Genomic DNA, 17,196 nt, shown 5'->3' with positions numbered 1-17,196 from the left:
AGTGTGATAAGAGACTTAGGGACACAGGTGGACAGTGGTCTCACCTTCGATAACCACATCGCCACAACAGTCAGGAAATCCTTCTATGTGGCACACCTCATCACGAAGGGCTTTTCATCCAGAAAAAAGGAGGTCATTGTCCCACTGTACTCATCCCTCATTAGACCCATTATAGAATACAACGCCCCATTTGGTATGTACCTCTCAAGACATCTGCAACAACTGGAAAGGCCTCAGAAATACCTCACTAAAAGAATCACAGGCCTAAAACAGATGCCCTATGCTGACCGCCTTAAAAAACTCCAGCTATACTCTGTTGCATATCATCTACTCAGAGGCGATCTCTGCTTAACATACAAGGCCATGTCAAACCCAGAGCTGTTGGACATGCTACACTTAAAGAAATCCCAATCCCTCAGAGCTACACGCTCCAGGGATCTAAACCTTGTCATCACAATAAACAAAACATGCTGGAGGGATAGGTTCCTGACCCAGAGACTCCCCAGACTCTGGAATAGATTGCCCATACATATCAAGCAGAGTGCCTCTTTGGACCTCTTCAAGAGGAACCTTGACGATTGGATGGGAGAAAGGAAATTCACCCCAGGGATCACGTCAGTCGCCCTGCTAGACAGGGGTCCAGGAAAGTAAATAATGTGGGAAGAAATAGCCAGGGAATTGTTATGGCTAGGCTTGTATAGGCCCTAGGGCTGATAGCCTAGTACCAACCTATGAACCTATGAACCTATGAACTCTGAATGTTGGTGATACTGGCATCTTGAGTTATTAAAACCATTTGATAAAGTCAGTCATAAGATTCCAATATACATACTAGGTGAATGATTTACAAGTTAACTGGGTGACAAAATACAGGTTGTTAGGTGGGCCATTACTGTCCTATCAGTACTGCTACTTATTTCTGAATTTCCCCATAATCAGTTCTGAACTCCATATTTTCATGATATTCCTCAACAAAATATCAAAACTTTGTGGGTCCCCTAGCCCCATTTAGTATACAGATGAATGGCTAGCCTCTGCTCTTGATTTTGGCTACTTTACCTTGACATATTGCACAATTGTCAACTTCACCTTTATTCACAAATCAGCATTTTTGTTTTATGCTTTAAACAATCCTCTGTTTGGGCCTTATTAAATTATTTGGTACTTATGTATTATGGCAAGCAGATTTTTGCGGTTGCGAAATTCGCATAGTTCAAGTGCTTATAACACTTTTGACACTTCCTGCCTGTTATTTCACATCCTTACTAAGGAAGAATAACTTGGGCTTACATTCAGGAAGAAAAATTATTGCACAATTCTTCTTTCTGTTTAGCGTGCATTACACATACAACGCTTCATTTCTCAGGGCTGCTCTCTCACTGACGAAAGGAGAAGCTAAAACACTGAATGCATTAACGTCTGAAGTCAGGATAGAAACTGGGAAGCGAATTAAAAGGGTAAAGCTGACTTTTCATAGTTTCTGGCCAGTCTACAAATGTTTTAATTCTGTCATAATGCTACTATATTTAGTAAGGATCACATATGTTTGTACATTTAAAGTTCATGCTGAAATTAGATAGCAGTACACATGTTGGCAGTAAAGTACATGTCATGTCAATAAAACCCTGTCAATAACAGATAATGCATTAACATCTGAACTCACGGATCACACTTCAAGGGGAATTGGAAGGGTGAAGCTTACTTTGGGTAATAAGTGTGCATTGTAAAAGTGGTGTAATTCCCTGAAAATGTTTGCATTTTTACTGAATTCACATATATGTTAATACTCAAATGAGACAGTTCCACAAATGCTGGCAGTAAAGTGCAGGCAGCCACAGCGACACTAACTTTTTCCGCTGTACTAATAACCCTTAATGTGGTCAAAATCACACAAACATTATTTTTTTCAAGTTATAATCCTGCCTAAACAAACTTCACTGTTTGAAAGAAAAGACAATGCCTGACATTTCTACAACACTAGCAGTCGGATTTAAACATCGGCAAGCAAATGGTATTATCGCACAAATCTGGTTGCGATAATATGTAAGTACCAATTATTCTATTTGTGATTATTTGTGATTAAAAATTGTTGTAATATATTTATTGTTTAGGTTTAGGAAGGGTTACATGACATTAGCACAATATTTATATATTAATTGGGACTCAATAAGAAGATTTAAATGCTTGTATGACTGCTTGGAGCATATTAAAATTTAGGCAAGAATTCTAGGAAGTAGCAAATTTTTAATGACATATAAATTGTGTCTCATGGCGTAACCTGATACATTTGACATGCATTTTTGCTCTGAAGAGCACTCATCTCATTTAAACTGTTTAAAAGAACCTTAAAACTAAACCATCTATTTTTTAACTATATCCTCATTTCTTAGCTACTTTAAAGCATCAAAATCCCTTCTGAGTCATATGAAATTTTAATACATTTTTCCATAAAATGCCCATCACAGTTAATGTGATCATGTTTTCTTACTTTCATTTTTACCATCCCAGAATCCATTTGAAGTCCTCTTTATAGGAATCATGCTAGCCATACGGAAGTGGTGTTGTGCTCTCATCCCAATGAAAAACAATTGCAGTAGCAGAAGTTCCAATCTCTCAAACACCTTCTGTAACAGAACTGCTTCTATTTTTCCTTTATTGTCTCTCATTTAAGTTTCTCTCAGGGAGGCTTTCGATGTTATTATCAGCAGTTATACAACTTCAGCCAAAGAAAGTAGTTAAATCTCACTCTTTTTCTAAAGGTAAAATTATCAGCTATTGAAAGACCTTCTCCTACACTCGTCTTGAGATGTCCAAATTGTTACTACAGGGAATAAACCCTGTTAGATCATGTGTGAGTGACAGCAGCTACTGGAATGTAATGGACATGAAAGTAATTCTGCTATTTCCCAGTGCCTTCAGTAGGTAAATTTGTTTTTTTTTTTCTCTCCTGAATGACATGGAATTAACAAAGTACTTATTTGTGAAAGTATTTTGCTTTTGTCACCTGCCTGAGTCTGTTCCTCATAAAAATTGTGTTTTTTGACAAATCACTGGAATAATGTAAGGATTAAAGTCACTAAATAATGACATGCATTTAAGTTTTAGACTTCATATCCTTCATAAAAATCCATGCTAAACAAAAATCCTGTTATTCAAGCAACTTTCTATCACACTGCCTTTAAATAACTGACCTGTTGAATGTACTGTATTAGAACAAGAACACTCATCCATCTACCTACTTAACTGAATAAACTACATGAAGCATCAACAAAGTATCTTTATTGAGGATACCAGAGAGAGAGACTCCTAGATCTGCTACCTAAAGTGATTTTATCTGGACTAATCCTTTGTACTCTGTATGTATTCAAAGTGGATAGATGTTTGTATAGATACTTGGTTTCTAGGCTGAATGGTCCATTTAATGAGGATGGCAGAACAATTTTATTGAGTAGATCATCTACATTTTTGCTTCATGGTATTGAGTAATAGTTTACTTTTTGGTAACCAGTTACTGTTTTGATGGTTGAAGGGGAAGCCTTATCCTGTAAATGACCGTATCATCTATATATAATGATAGTGAGCTATCTCTGGTCCATGGGTGAGTAGTTATTAAATGGAGAAAAAGTAGAGGCTAAGGCAGATCCTTGAGCAACTCCTTTGAACAGGGTTGAAGAAAAAGAATAGAATGAGTGTCAGTGGGACAACATGCAGCACACTCATTTTTACTGCTTGAAGACCAGAAGCCTTCAGTTTCTGTTCCCATTCCAGGTGAATGAATTGCCGACACTACAGTATAGCATAAGGGGGTGCTGAATTCCAGAGTGTGCCATCCTTAGAAAGAGACGTTAAACCAAGGTCCCATTTGCTTGAGTTGGTGGTAGTTCAGGTGGAAGCAGAAGATCCCATAGCACCTACCAAAAAGAGTAGGGGGTCCTTTATTTTACACAAAACAAAATCATTATTTACATATTTATAAAAAGTACATATTTACAGGCACATGCTTACAGATTGCTATTTTTTTTTACTATTAATCATTTTTTTATAACATCCTCATTGTTATTTTTCTATAATTGACCCTCATTCCTTCTTCCACAACCTAATCTAATTTTTTTCATATCTGCCAAAATCCATTTCCATTAAACAAAATTTCATTCAGTCTTTCATTTCAAATAACCCGTGCTACATAAAACACTTTTTTATCCTTCTCACATATTCTTTCTTCTTGTTCATATAATAGCCATACATAACTATATTCATATGTATGTTATGTCATTAATATTATCAAAAATGCTTCACAGAACTGATTTCAGAGTTTCACCACTTTATTACATTGACAAAACATGCTCTTTTGTCTCTTCCTCTCCACAAAATAAACACATGCTTTCAACTTTCTTTTTGTATGGTGTATTCCCTTTACTTGTAACTTATTTATTACCAGTCTCTGTAAGAAATCCTGACACTGTTCTGTCTTGGTACACCACTTTTTACTGACTTTAATGGCTTTAATTACTTATTCTGCTAACTTTTCCAATGGACTTACATAATAAATTGTTTGATCACATTATTATACCACATCCTTTTATCTTTTTCTATATCATCAAATTTTATTTTCCATGTTAGTATTTTTTCTTGATAATTTTTTAATGTATATATTTACATATTGTTTTTCTCTTTTACTTATGCTCACCATCTTCCATTTTTTTGTACTTGTTTTTAAACATTCTCATTATCAATTTATCATTCTCTTCCTTTATCCACTTTAATATTCTATCTATATCCGGCTACAAAAATAACACTTGGTAAGTGCTTCACCACATCTTTTTTTTTTTTGTATTTCAGAACAGCTTCCAACCTCCAACCTCCATTCCATAAGTTTCTCTCATCTCTAACTTTCACAGTATTATCAGCAGTTTCAGACAGACCCGGCATGCATTTTTAACATAACGTTCTTCTAGTTCATCAGTTCTAAACTGCAAAATAACATTTTAACATATACATTTCTACCAGAAAACAAATAATTGTTCCATGAGTAAATGTCCTTCCTTTTGTTACACAGTTATAGAAATTTCATTATCAGTCCATCAATTTTAAATGTTAAGTCAAAAAAAAATCTCTGTGCCAGTATGTGTAAAATACCAAATTTCTTGTGCTTTAAAATCCAGATCAGTTACCAAATTTCCCTGTACATAATATCTGTCTGTTACTCTCTCATTTTTGTTCTTAATCTCACAGTTGGTTCTCCTTTCCTTTTAAAACATTTTACTTAGAGTTTTTTTTTGCTGCTCTCCTTTTTTGGCTGCTGCCACTGCTGCATAAGTTTTAGTTACTGCATTATCTGCTGTCACAAAACCAGACAATTTTTCAGTTTGTTGCTGCTTTCCTCTTTTACTTTCTTTCACTGATACAAATGTTTTAACTGCTGCATTGTCTGCTGCCACATCCCTTGGTTCCTTTTTCACATTACCATCTTCAGCACTTCCAAAAAAGTTATCTGCCATCTCAGCCCTTGAAACAGCAGAACTGTTTCCTGTACCATCCTGCTCAATTATTTTTAGCAGAACATCATCTGTAACTCCTCCTGACACTGTTATCTGCACCACATCAACAGACTTGCTCACTTCCTTCTCCATGGAGACAGACAAAAGCTGTTCATTTGTAACATCCACCACACAGGAATCTTTATTTACATTCTGAAGCTCCATATTGAACACATTTTTTTCCAAATTCTCATTTCTACCTCCATAGCTTGTCGTTCCTTTTCCATGCTGCTGCTTCCTTTAGGCCTGTTCCTTGCTGCTGTAGGAGCCGTCAGCACCATCTAGCAGCTCAAAAGAGGAGAGACATTCCTTTACATCCTGGTCAAATTTCATCTAGTAGGTAAAATACCATTTTGGGTCTCCTCTGAAAACAGGCCACTAGCCTAATAGTATTAACACAGTCAACGAAGGATAAAAAAATAAAATATAAAATAAATGAAGCCCTTATCTGGACTGACAGGATGTTTCTGAACAATGTAACAAAGTCTTGAATGATTCCAGCTGATAAAACAGTCCATGAAGTCCAAGTCTTTTTTTAGGTCATTGGAGACAGCACGTGTTAACTCATTCAAGCCTATAGTATCTTTTTTGTATACTTCCAGTTCACACCCAGAGCTCTTTATGATGTCCAGAACTTTATTGGGTCTGTCTTAATTTACTTAGTGACTTACCAGCTAATAATACACAATATTTAACAATAATAATGATATCAGTTAATAATACACAGGAGTTATTAATAAAATAACCCTAAGTTTTTTTAATCTAGGATGTTCTGCAGTAAAGAAGTTAATCACTGACCATCACTTATTATTCACGTTTTCATATTTAAGTTCATATTTTCATAACTGAGAGCCCTACATGCTATTGAGGGGTATGGTGTGAAATGCAATGGAGGGAGACAGGAAACATCATTGTCAATTTCCATTTATGTCACCCTACACCTGATATATTGCCAGTTAATTGTTAGTAATTATGAAAATAAACAATATTTTAATATTTACTTAATACTTCAAAAAAAACAAGTGACTTACAAACTGTTGGATGACATCACACAAAACAATAGATGGTGTTGAAAGAAACTTTCATATTGCAGAAAGTTGCACATTTTGAGAGATATTCAGTGTTATTTATATTGCTAATTATAACACTTTACCATATGTGTTCATTTTTCTGTAAATATTCTGTAAATATCTCAGTACATTCGCACTCATAGAGGAATATCTTATTGTCATGTGAGAACTTATATCTGGTTAACAAAAATGTTCTAAGAATATATGTCTACAATTTCTAAGATATGGCAATTTGTGAACGTTTAGGAAAAATATAATTTTGGGTTTATGTGCATTATAATATATTCTAGTATTCATAGAAAGTATATGAATGCACCAACTATTATCACTGCAAAGAATGCACCTTACTGAAAAGACTGCTATTTGTACAATTTTAATAGCTTTGATTATTTACAAAGTATTTACTCTTGTTTATTTTATGCTTTTTTTAAGTTTACTTTTCAGAAAATGCTCTGTAATGCATGATGTGTGTAAGCTGCTAGAGGGGTGACATTCCATACCACTTCGGTATTAATGAGTTGGCCCATGACCATGAGGGCATTATCGATGAGGGAGTATTGGGCTGCCACAGTACTAAAGACAGCTCAGAAGCCATGCTGAATGTAACAAAGGGCACATTCCATAAACTTGCATGAAAGCCGTTGTTTCAAAGATTTTGCCTAGGGTGGGCATGACAACACTGAAACTGAGTAAAGTCTTTAAGGCTTTCATATTTCTGTTGATTGAGTACAGGCTGTATTAGCTTCTTTCCACAATGTAGACATTCTGTTGGAGGATAGATAAAAGTTGTATAGATTGTGAAAGGTGAGAAATAGATGCTCTTTACATTGTACAATAAAAAAAGACAGAAAACTACCTGCAAATGTATGTGCATTTGCGGGAAATTTGTCAATGCATTACTCAATGTGCTTGGTTATTTTTTGCCCTGCCTGTGTCATCAGAAGTCAATCATTCTGAGTATGCAGAAGGCAAAATGAAGCCCACACTATTGTGGGGAAGTAGGTAAGTACCCCACAAAGGGAAGTGTGTGTTCGTGTGTGCATGTATGTGCATGTGTGTGTGTGTGTGTGTGTGTGTGTGTGTGTGTCCCGGATTTACTATTCTTCCGTGCACCTAACATAGTCCTGCATGGAGGCGGCCATTTAGGAGCAGGTTGGCAGTGCGCCATGCATAGTAATGAGGCACGCTGCCTCAGCTCCTAGTCTTACATGGAGCATGTAAGAGTGCAGGGGGTGTGTCTGAGAGCAGAATTCTCAGAATATACACGCCCCCGCAATGAAGAACAGCAGAAAGAGGTCAGAAATGAGCGAGACCACTCATAGGTGTCCGCATATCCCCACCAACAGTCCCCCTTGTGTACAGCAACAACAGTATACATAAATTAAATAAACACACCTTTTTTTTTTTTTTAATAAAAATCCGATTAAAGCTAACCATAGGTGCACAGGTGTACCCATCACTTAGCTACAGTTAATGCAGCTTAAATGGCTGAAGAGGATAACAAGGAAGATATATGCAAATGAAGCAGCATAGCAATAGTGTAGTGGGCAGAGCATTCATCTTAAGACCAGGCATTCCTGGTTCGAGTCCCACTGCAGCACATTCCATTTTCCATGGCAAATCACATTCTGATTAATATTTAGATTGCAAAACCCACTAAATAACATATTTTTATGAACTGGAGTACTGCAGTAAATGCATATGTGAGGTGTCCGTGTCATAATGAATAAAGCACTAGTAAGCAGGTTTAAGCACCAATAAGCATATTTAAGCAGTAGTAAGTGAATTTAACCCTGTTTGCATGGCGGTAAGCAATGCCTACACTCGTTAAGCAATTCTGAAGCTAACTCTCTGTAAGCAGATGTAACAGCAGGTCAGCAGTGCTTACCATCGTGCAATACCACGCAAACATGCTTACAAATGCTCAAATGTGCCTTAATCACTCTGTATCTAATGGCCTTGTTCTGCCCATCAACAAAATAAACAACCATGCAGGTCTTGAACCCAGGACCCTATACACCATAGTCATAGTAGTTAACCACCAAGCTATCACAGAAGTACAGATGAATGAGGTATCAGCAAACAAGTCTTTACCATAGTAAAACCAAACTGAACCTTTGAAAGGAATCAGTATACAGACATATGTGCCTTAACCCACTACATAACATAAATATGTGAAATGGAGTACAGCAGTAAGGCCAGAAGTTAGGTGTAATTGTAATAGAGTGTTGAAGTCCCCAATAAAACACAAGGACCCCATACGGTGTACGTACATATGAATCATGGATACCAGGCATGCATATAAGGTGTAATGAATAATAATTCAATATGAAAAAGTCTGGTCTGTGCATGTGCCTAATTATGGCATTCATGTTCAGGTGTGTGTGCATTTCTGATGGGTGTCATCAGCCATGGCTCCAGTGTGTAACCAGCATCCACCAACTAGGTGACCATAGGGGATGTCCCTATTGGCAAATCCCTGGTACAGGGGCATCAGATACCAAATGTGGGAACTGTGATAGCTTCCAGGGCAGCCAACACACACATTCATTTTAATGCCCTGGGCATCGCAGATGACCTGGCAGTTGATGGAGGGGATGTCCCTGCGGTTGATGTAGGCCCTACCCTGATTACCAGGTGGTGCTTTGATGCATATGCATGCAGTCGATAGCACCTACTACCTCAGGGTATTTGGTGGAAGAGATGCATATTGCTGGCCAGCACCTCACGGGTGTTGAAATATATGTGCTCACCGGCATGTGCTGACATGGTATTCAGGAACTGGTGGAATACTCTGGATGCTGATGCCTGTGAGATCCCCATGGTCCCAAGCCATGAAATGGGGCCAGACCACCTCCAATTTCCTTCCTACCCCCACTGGAGTACCCCAAGTTTCCATACTTGGCCCATTGCTATTCAATATCTTCATTAATGACTTCCACAAAGCCATACCTAATACCAAAATTGTCCAATATGCTTATGATTCCACTTTGATCTGCTGCACCGCTAACCTAACAGAGCTCCAATTTCTGACACAAACTGCCTTCTCAACCACTGAACACTGGATGCTCCAAAATCATCTCTCACTAAATGCCAACAAAACTAAGATCCTTCTATTCTCTCCCTCAAAATCCTCCCCTCTTGATAAAAACTCACTTCAAATTACCAGCCTTAACAACTCCACTATCGAGATCATACCTTCCGCCAAACTTCTTGGTGTCACCATTGATGATCACCTAAAATTTAACACTCATATCCAGCTAAACATCAAGAAAACACACATAAAACTTGGTCTACTTTACAGAAACAACCACTTCCTCTCTCCTACCACCAGACTAACTCTCGCCACAACCTATCTCCTTCCCTCTCTACTGTATGACGCTCCTCTGCTCACTAATTTATCTTCCACACTTACTTCCAAACTGAAAGAATGTTACAATAAAATCTCCAGATTCGTCACCAATGACAAATCCTCCTCTCATCACTGCACCTCCCTTCACTCATTAAACTGGCTTGAACTCCCCAATTAACTTGACTTTCTCCAAATCACCACAGCCCACAAATTATTGTTCCAACCCACTAACTGCCCTGCACTTTCCAATATACTACAACCATATACCCCCCTCAGATCCCTTAGATCTACCCACCAAAACCTGATTACCATTCAAAAACCCAAGTGCCCAGCTGGCCAGCTTCTGTTATCCTTTTCCCTAGCTAAAAAATGGAATGCTCTGCCCTCCACACTGAGGACCTGTGACAACCTTAATAACTTTAAAACTCAACTTCATTCATACCTCTATCTAAACTGGAAATGCAACTGTATTATTCAGCCCATACCTCTCAAGCTCTCCTCCCCCTTTACTCCTGGATAACCTTCTTACCTTCCTAACCTCGCTCTCAAATGTAGATTGTATATGTAACTAAACAGTAAAATCTAGCTATTATGCTATATGTCTGTCTTCTTCTCCTGAACAAAACTGTAATTGTTTTTTTTTTTCTTTTTTGAATGCAACCTGTTGTTTGTAATGCAAACTGTCTTTGAAACTATTTGTGTAAGTAAACTTTGTGTTGTGGAGCTTTTCTCCCTGGGCCTCCACTGAAAATGGCCCCCCCAAAGCCCAGTGGACCTCCCTAGTCATCAAACTGGAATAAATAATAAATAATAATAAATATCCCCAGTTGAGCTTTGGGAGATACCTGTGGCTAGTATTTCTAGGCCTACACATACCTTGCTATCCACTGGGATGGGTTCTCCTCAGTCAGTTTGGTGTGTCAGGTGTGGCTGGCACAGCTCAACAATTTGATGTAGGAGGTCCCTGTCCACCCTATAGTGCTCCACTATTTCCAGCTCATGTAGCCCGCTGGTAGGTTACCCTGGGTCTGTACACTCTTTTCCGTCTCCTCACTGTGGGTTGATCGGCAGCATTCACATCCTCACCACCCTCAGCTTCTTGCACATGTTGTTCTATGTTGCCTGCTGCAGCCCCTCTCATTTTGTAGGTTTGTTTGTTAAAAGTTCCCTGCTTGTATACACCGGTGGTGTAGAGTATGGGAAAAACCAGAGGGGAAGGTGTTTGCATAGCTTATAGTAGTGTTCTGGACTGGGCTGGTCTGCTGCCTGTATAATTGGCTGATTCTGATACATTTCACCTGCTAGCTATGCTAGATCTCATTGATTACCTTCCTACTGGTGTTTTCCCTTCCCATTGCCTTCCTGTTTAAGCCCGGGGGCATGCTGCACAAACAGAGTGCTCAAATGTGCACAGTGCTGCTATTTCCTGGTTTAACTTTTTTTTTTCTTCCTTTAAAACCTGGTGCATGGTGCGCACACCCACTTAGGAAATGTAAAGAGTGCTAGGCAGATTCAGATACACCCCCTAGCTTAGCTGTGCTAAGCTAGGAGCAAACCCAAGCCTCAGGGCTCCAATCCACCTACAGTATGCCTGACAGCCCCCCCCCCATGATGTCAGCTAACTCCTAGGCTTGCACCAAGCTATTACTACTCGTACACTGTTGGGACCTGACTAGCATGCTGGGGAAAACTGGGATTCACTATCATTCCCCTCATTTGCATAGGATTGCCTGCTAATGCATAGTTACATGTCTCACACTGAGCCTCCCGCTTAGCAACCACTACTCACTGGCCATATTGTCTTCTACCTGCCATTGACTTGCATGGCAGAATAGTGATTTTAGTTAGAATGCTTATTTTAGGTTTATTTTGTTATTTTCCCCCAATCCCGTTTGCGCGCCACTGCCCTATGCTTAAACAGCCAAGATCGGCTAAAAAAAAAATAAAAGTTGATTTTTTTATTTTTCATGTTGTTTGCAATGGCAATGGCATTATACTTGGCCATTGGCATACTTCCTGACTGATATGCAGCCTTTATTTGGAGCTGTCACGGCTCCATTTTGGATTTTGCAGAAATGTACTCGGTTACTAACCGAGTACATTTCTGCAGATTGCACTAGTCCTGCACGGCTGGTTTCCAGCTTCCTGGATCGCAAATTTACCTCATTTGCATGGATTTCTCCTGCAAATGGGGTGATTTGCATACAGGGGCTTAGCCCGTGCAGGATTAGTGCAGGAGCGCTTGTGCATGCCCCTGCAGGCTGTTCCTGGATCGCACAGTAGACATATTGCCTGCTAGAGCTCGTGCACTGATCCTGCACACCGTGGAAGGCATACAGAATCTGAGTGTGTGTGTGTGTGTGTGTGTGTGTGTGTGTGTGTGTGTGTGTGTGTGTGTGTGTGTGTGTGTGTGTGTGTATGTTTGTATATGTTTGTATGTAGTATGGAACAAAAGAGATGACAGTGAGATAAGAAGATCTGTACTACACAGAGTGTTTCTCTTATTTGACTTTTGCTGACAACATTATTCTATAATTATCAGTATCTTTTTCAGCACTGCTTTTCTGGCGGTCCAATTATTATTGTTAAATAAAAATTAATATTAAACAATGCAAGGATATAGACAGCCACATTGTAAATAATCATCTGCATGCAGTTTCTTAATTGCAGGAGACAATTGTTCAGACTGAAAGCTGCATTTCTTGAGTGCATAACAGGTAAGGTTTGAAGAGCTGTGGGCATTTCAACTGTGATAAGAGTGTGTTGGCATGGGGGCAACAATACAGGGCTGTGTTTATACTCAGACATTTCTAGTAATACTCCTGGAGTGGTGCACATCTTCACCCTATATGGAGGATAGGATTGCTTGATTGTTAAAAAGCTATAAATGAAGAAATTAAATAGGAACATACCAGTAATACTAATTTGATCTGTACTGTTTAAGAAGTTAAAGATGTATTCTGTAAAGAAATTCTGAAAAGGTCGCTTTGGTTGACCAATACAACCTCCCTTTAGAATGTGAGTAATTATGACAGCTGCCAGTTTAGGAAGTTTAGTTTCATCAGCTTCATCTCTGTTGAACAATCCAGCTTCTTCTTCTAAGGCAATAGCATTAAAGCACTGCAAGAGAGAAAAAGGGAAAATATTTCAACTTAAGTCACTCTCAAAGATCTGAACAAGAAAAGTGAGTTTTTGTGCATGTGTGTGCGTGTGTGTGCGTGTGTGTGTGTGTGTGCCTGTGCCCATGTGTACATTTGCAATTCATAAATGTGACTTTAAGCTAACCTGCATATTACAGAATAGATGTTTTAAAGATTCTGAAATCCTAAGCTATGAGTATTAATACAGAAGTCTAGTATTGTTATTACTATTATTATTATTATTGGGCTTTTAAATCATACATTGCTATAAACTATCAAAATGTTATACAATAATTAAGTTTGATTGCATCCTTAATGATTATACTTATTTGAAATTTGATTTTCATCAAAAACAAAATAAAAAAATAAAAAAATGGTGCCTTTTATAGGATAAAGCCATGCCTTACAGATGACAGATAAACAATTGCCACAACTTACCTACTCTCTACCCTTCTACGTGGTCTTTCATTTTTATAGATCTACAAGCCTCCTAATCCCATCTGCTTGAAAAATTCTACATTAAAATAATAACATTTGCTGCTAGTATCACATATGGAACACAGCACTGGTTAGTTCTAAAACAACTACAGTGGCTTGAAAAGCAACATACCCTAACCTTCTGTCACTTAGTCACTGTACACAACCTTATTTACAAATAAAATAAATGTCTCAGCATAGCTGTTTCAACTGGGGCCCTGGGCCAATACTATGAACCAAACCCTCAGATCTTCAAGTGAACAGCAAAAAAAGCACTGAACTGTAATAAGCCAGTCACTGTACTATAAGCTATCAACTTATTACACTTAGGTCTATGCCCCCCCCCCCCCCAGTTCTTCCATCGACTAGCCCCACCACAAGCCTATACCCAGCAAACATTGTTAATGTATCATAACCCATTCCCCATGCAGCTAGTAGGGATGGCTTTATACCACTGATATACTTGTAACCATTGAAACTTGGTTGAATCCCAAAATTAAAGGTGAGGAAATGTTCCCACTAAGGTACAACACTTTTAAAACTGGTCAAGAAAACAAAAAAAGTGGTAGAGTAGTAATTTCATAGTCAGACAAATTCCAGCTATCTCCATATCCCAAATAATTCCCCAATTTAACAATGTTTGCTTATAATTTCCCCTTACAACATAACTCTAATAAAACTGTATGCATTACAGCCATATACATACCACCTGGCAGGAATACAACCATCATGTAAGGTGATCTATGCCTGTTAACATACAACATATACCTTGAAATGATCATGTTAGGTGACCTTATCATAGATTGGCAGCATATACCTTGAAAACCCCAAATTCTCCATAAATCTGTATAACGTATCCTAACTGATTATATTTACACAAGATGTAACAAAAGTATTAATAAACAGTCAGTCTTAGACTGGATTCTAACAGCACCCCCATATAATGCTGTTTCCTCTGGCTGTCTACCTGACACATTCAGGAATCTCCAAGCATTTGTTCTGAGACAATAAAGTAACATTCTCAAACAATCCTGGTGTAACCACCTCTGTAACTTTTACTACCAACCTAGAACTGTATAACTGGAACATCTTAGAAATTGTACCCTTAAATGATGCAGACTCCCAGTTTAATTCTACCTGCCAAACTATATTTAATAACTTAACTCCAGTATTCCTAAAAATTGAAAAAAATCAAAGCTAGCATGATGGTTAACAAAAGACAAAAAACATATTTTTCTGCTAAGAGAGAAGGCATTGAAAAAATGATAAACTAACATAATCAACCAAAATTACAGTTCAGGAGCTGTGCAAAATATAAAATAAAAGCATATAAAATTATAGCATGCAGTATACTAATAAAAATAAACCTAAACCATTTTGGTTATTTATAAAAATCCTCCTACATCCGGATCAATCAGCCACATCACTCCCCTCAACAAATAAAGACCCTGATGCTATTTTCAGCTAATTTAATACTTATTTTATCTGCACAGGCAGGGGTGGCTCATGCTATAGGACTGCACCCCCCCATCTGTTGAAAGAAAGAAGAAAGGCAAAGAAAAAAAAAATTGCGAGTCCCGGAACTCCATGCATGTGTGTGCTTGGAGTTTCTGGTACTCACAGAACTCCAGACTGCTGTGTTAGGCAGTCCGGATAGGAGAGAAAGCCATCTCTGCCCTGCAGCCCATAAGTCTGTGCAGTGATGACCACACAGAACTGAAGGACACCGGACTACATCACTCATAGGCTGTAGCCTTTAGCCTACTCTCATGGGGAAACCAGCCAGCCAGGAGAACCAGAATCTGGCCATTAGCCTGCGTGGGCTAAGGTGACTGCCTAGCGGATTCAGGACTGCTGCTACCGAGGAGGAGACTGGATTCTGGTTGTGTGTGTGTGTGTGTGTGTGTGTGTGTGTGTGTGTGTGTGTGTGTGTGTGTGTGCAATGCCCTGGTTGCTATATACTGGTCACTAGAGAGAACACATGGTGGTGGGTAGAGAATACTCAGGCTTGAACGCTGTACCTACCCACCACCATTTGTAAATAATTTGCAGATTTTTGCCTCATATTTGTTCTGTTCCTCATAAAATCTGTGGTTTCTGTATGTTTATTTTTCCTTGCAAAGGCAGTAGTGCAGTGGAGCACTGGTAGCATTGTAGCCTAACAGCTACAGGTTCTCTGGTTTGATTCTTGGCAAGAGTGCCTTCTGTATGAAGTCTGCAGGTCCTTCCATTTTACAAATACATGTGTCTGGAGTGTTTCTCCCTGTTCTGCTGAAAATTGGCTTTTATTCCAAGTCAGACATTTCTGGTTAACAAATGTTAAATAAAAATAACAAGCATTTGAATTTCAGACTTCATATTCTTCAGAAAGTACATGGTAAAACAAAACCTTTTATTCTAGCAATTTGCTAAGTTTATAACATGGATATTTGAAATCTGTCCCTATTTTTGGGACTGTATTCCCCCATTATTCGCTTCATCCAGGTTTTTTGTGCCAAGATTGAGAGCTATGGTGAGAACTGAATTCACTGAATATGTTTGGGGGCTGTATTCCCCCATTACTGGCTTTGTCCACATGTTTTTTGCTAAGAGGTTGACAGCTATAGTGAGAACTGAACTCACTGAATGGTAGCCATTTAAGTTTCAGTCTTCCTCTCTTTCACAAAACAGCTGATTTGGCATAGTGGTATGTTGCTCTGCCTGTTTTGCACAGGGTCCCCTGGGTTCAAAACTTATTAGTGAAATGTATGGTGGTTACGCACTATTTTATTCTAACAACTATGAAACATTATACAAACAATGTTTAAAATGTGTCCCTGGTTTTTGGGCTTTTGTCCCCCCCACCCCAATAAATTTTGGCTTTTTCCAGATTTCTTGCACTGCAAAGTTCAGAGAAACAGCTGAGTGTTGAATAGATTTTACAAGGAGCTGAGATCTGCAGGGGAACAAAGATTTAGCGCTGCATATGGTAAGTCTTTTTGCATTGTAAATAGCACAACAGGTAGTGTATTTGCTTTTGATGCAGAAGGTGGTGGGTTCTACTCCCACAGTAGATAGATGCATTGCTGATACTGTGCTGTGTTGTAAAGGGGGTAGATGCTGCAATCCTTTTTGGTAAAGATACCTAGTAACTATGAACCTGTTATCAGTTTGCCATCCATTCCCTATTGCGATATTACTAGCTTATCATTTTTTTAATGCAACATAGGCAATTTATTCCTCAAGGGCAACAGGTGCTTTATTTGTAGATGAAACAATGACATATAAAGTTGTTTGCTAGCAGCAACCTCCTCATTAGTTACAGATTTCTTTAATGTGGAATTATTTAGATGACTTTTACTTCTTCAGGGATTGTGCATATTTACTGATATAGGTGGACTATAGAAGTTCGAGTAGACTTTTATGATGGAAATGTTCTGAATTGAGCAGTTTTGTCATTATTGTTGCATGCATTTTGTTTCATTGTTTACAGGAAAAATGTTCAAAACAATAAATTTAAAATGCCCTCTAACAATTGTACTGTATTGTTCAAGGAATATAATTTAATACAATCGGGAAGGTGTATCAAAGAGCATGTATATGTTTCATGTTCAAGGGGACTATGATTTGAAAACAGCCCA

General features: G+C 38.4%; 1 protein-coding gene across 2 annotated transcripts in view; it reads right to left on the bottom strand.

Annotated features, from left to right (window-relative positions):
• Nucleotides 1-17,196, bottom strand: part of SLC39A12 (solute carrier family 39 member 12) — a 737,778-nt gene that overhangs the window by 566,503 nt on the left and 154,079 nt on the right. For both annotated transcript variants that reach the window (XM_044064628.1, XM_044064627.1), the window contains exon 4: nt 12,872-13,079. In XM_044064628.1, coding sequence (XP_043920563.1) covers nt 12,872-13,079 — 208 coding nt within the window. The remainder of the gene's footprint in view (nt 1-12,871; nt 13,080-17,196) is intronic.

Source organism: Protopterus annectens, chromosome 3.part0 (assembly GCF_019279795.1).
Source record: "Protopterus annectens isolate FY-2018-M chromosome 3.part0, PAN1.0, whole genome shotgun sequence".
Lineage (NCBI taxonomy): Eukaryota > Metazoa > Chordata > Ceratodontiformes > Protopteridae > Protopterus > Protopterus annectens.
This window is presented reverse-complemented; position numbering and strand designations above follow the sequence as displayed.